The 10,058-nt window shown below is 64.8% G+C and overlaps 1 protein-coding gene across 1 annotated transcript; it reads right to left on the bottom strand.

Moving 5' to 3' along the window:
• Positions 1-4,000: 4,000 nt before the first annotated feature.
• Positions 4,001-8,910, bottom strand: AQP8 (aquaporin 8). The gene is made up of 6 exons (XM_053957891.1): positions 8,893-8,910; positions 8,066-8,283; positions 6,303-6,429; positions 5,565-5,779; positions 4,362-4,496; positions 4,001-4,043 (listed from the first exon to the last, which is right to left on the bottom strand). The coding sequence occupies exons 1-6, from the start codon at positions 8,908-8,910 to the stop codon at positions 4,001-4,003; spliced, it is 756 nt and encodes a 251-aa protein (XP_053813866.1).
• Between the last annotated feature and the right edge of the window lie 1,148 nt (positions 8,911-10,058).

Here is a 10,058-nt window from a genome sequence, read left to right as displayed (position 1 = left end):
GGCTTGGACCTGGGGGAGCACAGCGGGCATGGAGCTGGGGGGCACGGGGCACTGCTGGGGGCACGGGGCACTGCTGGGGACACGGGGCACTGCTGGGGGCACGGGGCACTGCTGGGCACAGGGCACTGCTGGGGACACGGGGCACTGCTGGGGGCACGGGGCACTGCTGGGGACATGGGGCATTGCTGGGGGCACGGGGCACTGCTGGGGGCACGGGGCACTGCTGGGGGCACGGGGCACTGCTGGGCACACGGGGCACTGCTGGGGACACAGGGCACTGCCGGGGACACTGGACAGTGCTGGGGACACGAGGCACTGCTGGGGGCACGGGGCACTGCTGGGGACACAGAGCACTGCTGGGGACACAGGGCACTGCCGGGGACACTGGACAGTGCTGGGGACACGAGGCACTGCTGGGGGCACGGGGCACTGCTGGGGACACTGGGCACTACTGGGGACACGGGGCATTGCTGGGGGCACGGGGCAGTGCTGGGGACACGAGGCACTGCTGGGGGCACGGGGCATTGCTGGGGGCACGGGGCACTGCTGGGGACACAGAGCACTGCTGGGGACACGGGGCACTGCTGGGGACACGGGGCACTGCTGGGCACACGGGGCACTGCTGGGGACACAGAGCACTGCTGGGGACACGGGGCATTGCTGGGGGCACGGGGCAGTGCTGAGGGGTTTGGCACGGGAGCAAGGGCCGTGGCACAGCAGCGAGGGACGTGTCACGGCGTTGAGGGCCATGGCACACCACGGGGGGAGGTGGCACAGTGGCACGGGATGCTGCCCAGCCTCGGGGCCCAGGCCAGCCCCGCGGGCACAGCCGGGCCCGGGCGGGCGGGAGCCCATCCCCAGCCCGCGGCGCAGCGGCCGGCGCGGCTGCCGAAGCTTCCCCAGGATTCCATCCCCACTCCCACTCCTCCATCGCCCCGCTCCCAGCTCCTACATGCAGATGCCAGCTCACGCGCAGAGCTGGCTCCGCGCGTCATCGCCCACCTCCGCTGTCCCCCGTGCCGTGCCCACGCTGCCACCCGGCCCCGCCCGGCCCGAGGAGCACCCTTGGGAGCCCCCACGGCACCGGCACCGGCACCGGGCGCGGGCCGGGAGCTGCCAGGGCTGGCACAGGCACCAGAGATGGGAGCTCGGGGTTCGCCCTCTGCAGCCACGGCGGGTCTGCCCGATGGGCAAAAGGAGCTGAGAGGATTCACTCACCCCTTTCTTTTCAGGCTGAGATTTCTCCAGCTGCAGAAAACCTTTGGAGCCGAGTAACAGGAGAGTCCCCAGATGCCCTCACGGGGCACGTTCTGAAAGGGTTCATCCGTCCTGCCCCCCCCAGCCACGCTCCTGGCACCCCTCAGTGTGCTGCCTTTGCCCAGGGGCTGCTATTTCAGCACCAGGCTTTGGGGGAGCACACTGCCTCCAATCCTGCTGAAGGGAGGATTAGGAAGGGAAAACACTGGGAGCTGATCCTTTCCCTGAGTGTGGGTGAGGGCTGGTGAGCAGCAGCACAGGGAAGAGCTGGGTGTTCTTCTGCAACACCCTGATTGTTTTCCCTGTGTTCCCAAAGTGCTGGCACCAGGCACAGCTGGTGGCACCTGGGCCAGCATGTGCCTGGTGTCTGTGCAGCCTTTGGCACCTCTCCCAAGTGCCCTGAGCTCATCCCAGCTTTCCAGCACGCTGGGGCTGAGTGTTGGTGCCTCTCCAGCCCCTCGTCTCAGCAATGACCACCCCGTGGCAGCAGGATCCTCACCCACCCTGTGTCCGAGCACCATCTCCACCCCTTATGGGAGCCTTTCCATCCCAACAGGCGCCAAGAACCTGGAAAACCCCAGGCAACATCCCAGCAGATCCATGTGCTGATAAAAACACGGTGCAGACCCATGTCCAGGCCTGATGCAAATTTAATTGAATGGGAATGAGATGTATTTTATGTCCTTAAAGCACATTAAGTGCTTGGAAGTTAATTGGTATTTAATTAGCATAAATCAAGCACTTTAATAATACTCAAGGAAAAACAACGTGGTGTTACAGATGCTTTATCAGAAGTCACCCTGACAAATGAAAGATGAATGTGCCCAACACATCAGCACACGAGGCCGTGCACGGGCTGTCCCCTGCACCCGGGACACGCAGTGGCACCACTGCCCTGGAGGCACCTGCAGAGCCCCCTGCCCTGCACCGCCGGGGAGAGGAGCCTTGAAACCGGGGTCAGCAGGGAGGTGGGGGTGGGATGGATCGGGGATGCAGGAGGGAGCCGGGGTGCGGGATGGGTTTGGGGTGCGGGATGGGTTTGGGGTGCAGGGGGCTCCGGGATGCCGGCAGCAGCCGCGGTGCAGGAGGCTGCCCGGTGCAGAGGCAGCCGCAGCCGAGCGCGTTTCCTGCGGGGCCGAGCATCCTCTCGAAAGGGGAAGGTGGGAGCCCGTCACGCCCCAGGGACCCCAGCCCCGCTCCCACCGAGAGCAGGGGCGGGGACGCGCTGGGGTCCCCACAGCACCCGCTCGCTCCCCACGGGCTCCCTTCGGGGAGGAAACAGCGATTCCATGTTTGGTTCGGCATTTTTTTGTGGCGTTGCCATGACAACCGTCCCGGTGACATCTTCATGCTATTTGTCTCCTTCTGGGGGTTGCACCATTTTCCTCGCTGAATGAGCAGCTGCCGGGTTCCCGGCTCACCTGGAGCCCCCGGAGCCTCCCGGGGCTCTCGGCTCCTGCCCAGCCCCGGGAGCTGCCCAGGGAGGGGTGCACGGCCCCCCCATCACCCCCGAGGGATGCTCCATTCCCGGCCTTCCCTCACTCCAGCATCCCTGCTGCATTGTCCTTCCCTAAAAGCACATCTCTGTGCGTGCCTGTGCCGCTGTGCGGGTCACCTCCCGGCATGGCAAAGTAGAAAACAAGCTGAAAATAGAGAGGTGACATTGGCAGTGCCCTGCCAGCCCTGCGGGGACAGCTGGGAACTGCCCTGGCACAGCTGCGAGAGCCACCAGTGAGGGAGGGAGGAGGCAGCCGCCTCACCCGGGGGTGTCCACGCCCGCTGCTGCCGGAGGGGGAACAGCCCGAGCCCAGCCCCGGCTCCTGCCCGGCGCGGGGGTGCAGCTCTCCCAGCACGGCCCCTGCCCCGGGCACCTCCGAGCCACGCTGGGGCTGGGGAAGCAACAGGCATCGCCCAAGGTATCACTTCACAAAATCCCGAGTGACTCAACCCAGGGAACACGGCACTGTCTGGCACTGGGGAGGCTCGCAGTGCCACCCGTGTGCCAGTGCAGCCCCCCGGGCGGGGCACGGTCCCCACGAACCCCGCCCAGGGGAGGCTGGAGGCCGCAGGATGAGTCAGGGCAGCGCTGCCGGAGGGGACGGATGCCCGGCTGACGCAGAGCTGCTACGCTGGCTCCTCTCCCCCTGCCCACACAGCTCCATCCTCCCCTTCCGCTGACTCTCCTGCCTCTGGCGGCGCCCCCTCTCCGAGCAGCCCCCCGCCAGCCCCCCGGCCCGCAGCACTCCTCCCCTGGCAGGGCAGGGATGGCCAGCCCTGGCAGCGGGGTGAGCGCCTCACCCCCGTGTCCCGCTGAGGGGCCGGGGGACAGGACTGTCCCCAGAGCTCCCTCCTGTCCCCCTCTGAGGCAGCTCCCATGGGGCAGGAGCTGCTCGGCATCATCCTGGCGGGCGTGGGTGGGGGCAGTGGTGCCCACCCAGAGGGCACAGGGCTCCCCGGCTCTGTGGGTGCCCGGGCACAGCTCTGGGGGTCAGACACGGCGCATGGGCGGTGCCAGAGCAGCCTGGCAGAGCCCGGCGCTGTCGGAGGATGCTCCCGGAGGGGTGCTGCCGTGGCAGGGCTGGCAGAGCCTGGTTCCATCCTCCCTCCAGCAGCACGGGGACCGTGGCTGGCCCAGGGAGATGCGAGGGGGGCGGGATGAAGGGGAAGGAGCAGGGGCAGGAGGTTCCACGCCGGCTGGGCTGGGCTGCACCCGCTGCCCACGGACGGGGCCCTGTGCCCGCTGTCACTTCAGGAGCAGGCGGGTGGCCTGGTCACCCATCAGGAGCCTTTGGGGAGGTAAGAGAGACAGAAATCCGGGCTCAGCGCTTCTGCCGCGGCAAGGACACAACAAGGACGCGGGGACAGCACCGGCCCGAGGCCACACGACACACGGGTGAGGCAAAGGCACGTGTGGACACAGGCTGGGCCTTTGCTGTCACCCTGTCCTCGTGGGAAGGAAAAGGGAAAGGAGTCCCCAGCCCTCGGACACCCCTCTGGAAAAGCATCTGCTGGAGCCTTGCCCGGTGGAGGAGGCAGCAGCACAGGGCAAAGGGGGGGTCAGCCTGCAGGGCGCCAGGCCCGGGGCCACTGCAGGAGTCACGTACCTGACCAGAGCCCCGACGAGGAGCGCAGCCACCACGGGCCCCACCCAGTACACCCAGTGGTAGTCCCAGCAGTTTGCCACCAGCGCCGGCCCGAAGGCTCGCGCCGGGTTCATGCAGGCTCCGGACACGCCGCCCCTGCAAGGGGAACACCGAGCCCTCACACAGGGCTCACACCCACCCACACACACTGACACAGCTCACACACACTGATACAGCTCACACACAGCTCACACACACTGACACACACTCACACACACTGATACAGCTCACACACAGCTCACACACACTGACACAACTCACACACACTCACACACACTCACACACACTGACACACACTCACACACACTCACACACACTCACACACACTCACACACACTCACACACACTGATACAGCTCACACACACTCACACACACTCACAGAGCTCACACCCAGTTCACACACACACACACAGCTCACACACGGGAGCGGGGCAGCAGCAATTACAGCTTTAGGGGTAAATATTTGCCGAGGGGTTTGTGCCCTGTGTAAACACGGCCCGGGGTCCTGCCAGAGTGGGTGGGCGCTGCCTTAGCCCAGCGCTCCATTAACATTGCTAATTGCTCGTTATCCTGTCACGGTGGCACCAGCGGCCGAGCCTGGCAGCGCTGCCAGCAGCCGCGGGGCCACGAGGGACACAAACCCCGCTGTTTGCTCAGGGCTTCCCACGGCAAACACAGCCCGGGGTTTATCACCCACGGCGGGGGCTCGGGGGGCTGTGCCGGCTGCGGTGCCACGTGCAGGGAGGAGCTGAGGCTGCTCCTGCTCCAGGCTGAGCCCGGGCTGCTCCTGCCCCAACCCATCAGCTCTCCCAAACTGCCAGAGCTCCCATGGGCTCATTTGATAGCCTTCCTCTGCTTGCCTCCATGTCCCGGGCCACAGGGTCCGTGCTGTGCTGCAGGAGGGCAGGTCCGTCCCATCCCATCCCATCCCATCCCATCCCATCCCATCCCATCCCATCCCATCCCAGCCCAGCCCATCCCATCCCATCCCATCCCGCTCCCCCGGGCGCTGTCTTCTCCCCGGTGCAGAGGTCGGGGTGGGATTTGGGGATTTGCCCCCCAGCAGGTCCCTCCTGAGCCCCGCGCGGTGCCAGCAGCCCCCGGAGCGGTGGTCCCGGGTGGCTCCGTCAGTCCCGCGGGGACAGCGGGGACAGCGAGCTCACCCCGCCAGGATGTCGGCGGTGACGGCGAGGCCGATGCAGAGCGGGGCCAGCGGGGTGCTGGTCCTGCCGTTGATGGCTCCCATGCAGACCACCAGGAGCAGGAAGGAGCTCAGGGCAATCTCAGCCGCCAGGACGGCGGGGACCTGCTCGGCAGCCGCGATGCCGCCGAAGGCTCCTCCGCTGGCGTTGCCGAAGCGCTCGCTCGGTGCCACGGCCTGCGGGGAGAGCCGTCGGTGCCCGCCGCGCTCCGGGCTGTGCCCGGTGCCAGCAGATGGGCTCGCCGTCGGGGCAGCGTGGGCGGCGGGCGGCTTAAAGAGGAGCTAAACTGGGCACTTGCGGGAGCACGGGCAGCCCCGAGCGCCTGGCAAGCGCGGAGCCGCTGGAGGAGGCTCCGGGCACCTCCGGGGTAACGGGGCAGGTGCCGCCCCGGGCAGGGTGAGAGCCCGGCTGCCCTGCTGGCCGAAGCACACGGTGCTGGTGGAGCTGGAACGGGCAGCACCGAACCCGAAGGGCCCCCGGGGCGCAGCGCTGGGGGAACGAGCGCGGGGAAACGCCCCGGCTGAGCACGGCAGCGCTGCAGAGGCACCCCGGTCCTGCTGTGCCCCCTTAGATAGAGGGCACAGCAAAGCTCCGGAGAGCAGAGCCCGGCCCTAGAGCCCGCAGCAGGCTGGGGATGCCAGGCCAGCTGCGGCAGGGCAGGGACAGTCCCAGTGCCCAGGGACACCCCCGGGTCCCTACCTTTGCCAGGCCAGCTCCGAGCACCCCTCCGCAGAGCTGGGAGAGCCAGTAGGGGATGAGCATGGTCAGGTGGAGCCCCCCGACCAGCCACACGCCCAGGGACACGGCGGGGTTGAAGTGGCCTCCGCTGCCGAGGAGAGAGGAGCATCAGCGGGGGGGTCACCCAGCGCGGGGCTCCCTCCCGGGCTCTCGCCATGGCCTGGAACCACAGATGCTTTTCCAGTCCTTCCGTGCTGCAGAGCAGCAGGATCCAGCTGTTTCCTCTCCCTGCAAAGCAGCAGCAGCAGGCTGGACACGCAGCCCCCCCTGCAGTGCCAGCCGGGGCGGTTTCAGGGACGGGATTTGGGGCTGTGCCGCTGAGGTGCTGCCGGGAGCTGCTGCAGCACTGCCAGGGCAGCAGGGGACTCACAGAGCTGCAGGAATGCAGTGGTGGGGCTGGCACCAGCCTGGCAGGACACACGTCCCCCAGGCAGGCAGGGACCAGAGCAGGGCCCTCAGTGCCAGACCTAAATCCTTCACCTCAAAAAGCACAAGCAAGTCAGACAGAGAGACCCTCTAATTAATCCTGATTACCATGAGACACAGGTTAATGAACAGGTTTCATAACTGATCAGCCTGATAATTGCTGGAGATGAGTCAGAGAGTCTGGGAACAAGAACCACATCTGACTGCTCAGCTGGGGCTGAGCCCCCAGGAGAGCGGGGAGCTGCTCAGGGTGGTGCCTTGGTGGGACAGGGCTGCAGTGCCAGCACCCCGGGCTGGGAGGGAGCCTGGGCTGAGGGGAGACCTGGCTGCACACAAACCCCACCTGGGGGAGCAGCCTGGCTGGGGAACCCCTCCTGAGCAGGGCTCCTCTCCGGCCTCCCTGGGCTCAATCCTCCCCTGGGCTCAATCCTCCCCTGGGCAGGCCCTGGCACAGGTGCCCAGAGCAGCTGGGGCTGCCCCTGGATCCCTGGCAGTGCCCAAGGCCAGGTTGGACAGGGCCTGGAGCCCCCTGGGACAGTGGGAGGTGTCCCTGCCATGGCAGGGGTGGCACTGGGTGGGATTTAAGGTCCTCTCTAATCCAAACCATTTCAGGTTTCAGTGTGAACCTTGCTCTGGACTCCGGGGTTTGCCCATGATCCTGGCCAAGCCACTCGGGACAGCCTGGAGAATCCCATCCCTGGGCTGTGTGGAGCTGGCACAAGGGAAGGGAATGAAACTCCCCAGCGACTCTTTCAGCATCTTCCTTGGGGATAAATCTATATCTCAGCACCACACAACAGCTTTTTTAATGAGCAGACTTTTTAAATGTTGCTTTTGAGTAATTGAAATCCTTTTTTAATTTTTTTTTTTTAATTTTTAACCTGAAAATACCCAGAGGAGGAGCACAGCTGGGTCAAAATGTTTTGCTCTGACATCCTTGTAAAAGGAAGCATCTCAGCTTCACAGAGAATCATAAAACCATAGAATGGTTTGGGCTGGAAGGGCCCTTAAATATCTCCTAGTTCCAACTCCCAGAGGAGAACGCTCCTGTTTCAGCTTGACCATTTTTATTACAAGGAGCTAAAAACCGAAGCACTGCAACGCAAAGCCAGGTGAACAGCCCCAAACCCACGGCGTTACGGGTGCCACCAACGATGCCACCACCCCCGATGGGCCACGCTGCCCGCCAGGGGCTCCACGGCAGGGCAGGGGCGCCGAGGGCACCGGGAGTGGGGCAGGGAAGGGTGGGAGCATCTCCCCTGCCCTCGTGCAGCCCAGGTGTGGTTGCTGTCCCTTACCTGATGTCCCCCAGCACGGCGACGGTGACGCCCAGGGCCAGCCCGTGTGCCAGGGCGGGCTGCAGCCGGCCCGTGCCCCCCGAGTCGTCCAGCACGGACAGGCAGCCGATGAAGGTGAAGAGGGCAGTGCCCAGCAGCTCGGCCACGCAGGGCTGCGCGTGGCGCTCGTACCAGCGCGGCCGCGGCGCCGAGGGCTTGGCCTCGATGTCCATCACGTCCTGCAGCGGGCGGGGCAGCCCAGGGCACGGCTGGGGATGCTGGGGGCAGAGCCTGGCTGTGCAGGACCCCAGGAGGCTGCCGGGCTCCCCCTGACTGTCTGAGAGGCAGCTCTGGGTGGGAGGCCCTAAATACAGATTGGATTTGCATTGCTAAGGAAAAAAAAAAAAGGGGGTCATAAAAGCTGTTGGGCCGGCCCCCAGGGATATCAAAGCTCGTTATCACTGCCAAGCCTTGGTTCAAGGCTTGGGGATTTTTCCCTCGGATTTTTGTTGCTGTTGATGGCGTGGTTTGAGGGGGTTCTGCCAAGATTCAGGATGTGGCTCCTGCCCTGCACACCTGGAGTGTGGCACCTGTGCTCAGCCCTGGGGCCTCTGTGCCTGTTGGAGCCACCAAGGGGCAGCATCCTGGGAAACAGCTGATGCTGCCAGCCCAGAACCCCAGGGTGGTTCAGGTGGGAAGGGAGCTCCAGGGAACTGCACCATCCAGTGCCACCCCCTTCCTGGGCAGGGACACCTTCCATTATCCCCACCCAGCCTGGCCTGGGACACTGCCAGGGATCCAGGGGCAGCCCCAGCTGCTCTGGGCACCCTGTGCCAGGGCCTGCCCACCCTGTGAGTGAAGACCATCAGCCAAAATTCCTGCAGACCTCAGCCCACATCCTGCACGGGATTCCAAGGCTGGGGGTTCATGTCCCTCTTGCACTGCTCTCAAATAAAGATGTGGGTGAGGGTGCCAAGGGATCCACCAGCCACTGCAAAAGCTGGCATCGATCAAACATTGATTAAACCCTCCCTAAATCCTCCTCATCCCAGCAGGGATCACTGCCTGGAGCAGCAGATTCAGCCAGGGCAGGGGGAACGGGGGGGACCCGCAGGCACCAGCATCTCACAGGGCACAGCTCCCAGCAGGAGCAGCAGGGGCTCCACTGGGAGGGGGCTGAAGGAATCCAGACTGGTCTCTGGTGGTGCTGCTGAGGGATCAGTGCAGCACTTACCCAGCGATGGGCACGGTGCCACTGCCCGCCTGATCCCTGGAGCAGCAGGAATGCTCCCAGCAGCCAGGCAGGGATCAGCCCAGCCCTGCAGGGATGGGCCCTGCAGCCTTGAGCAACCTCCTGCAGCCCCAGGCGTGTTTGTGGTGGCTGCCTGAGGACTGGGGTTTAGAGGAGCCCTTCAGGTAAGCAGGGTAAAGAACACCACGCTGGTTTATGGTGTTGTCACAAGGCACTGGGGATGGGAAGGAAATTTCCACTGGCCTGTCCCTGTGGCCACACCACAGACAAGGGTCAGGCAGGAGAATCCCAGTAAAGGCACCTCTAAAGGAGCCTCCATTGGCCCATTTCCCCTCCCAAGAGCTCGCTTCCTACAGCCAAGAGGTCTTGGCATCAGCTTATAGATACCACTGGGATGTGGAGGGTGAGAGCTGGGCCTGCCTGGTCCTTGGGGCCCCCATGAACCCCCTGACCTGTGGGACAGGGAAATGCCTGATTCCACCCTGTCAGCTCACAGGGCACCATCTCCCAGGGCCAGCTTCCAACAGGTCCATGGAACCCATCAGTCACCTGGGCTCCCAGCACGACCAGCCGAGTGTGCCTTTGGGAAGAAACTGAACTTGGGCAGGAGGAATCCAGATTTCATTTATTTCTGGGGTACTTACTATGAGAGATCAATGTAACACATATCCAGATTTCAGCTGGTCCTTCCTTGCAGCAGCTCCCACGGTGCCACGCAGGCGCTGCCAGGAGCTGGGCTGTCCCAGAGCCCAGAGCCCAGAG

Source organism: Vidua chalybeata, chromosome 16 (assembly GCF_026979565.1).
Source record: "Vidua chalybeata isolate OUT-0048 chromosome 16, bVidCha1 merged haplotype, whole genome shotgun sequence".
Classification (NCBI taxonomy): Eukaryota; Metazoa; Chordata; class Aves; order Passeriformes; family Viduidae; genus Vidua; species Vidua chalybeata.
The sequence above is the reverse complement of the archived record's forward strand: the minus strand, read 5'-3'. Positions and strand labels throughout refer to the sequence as shown.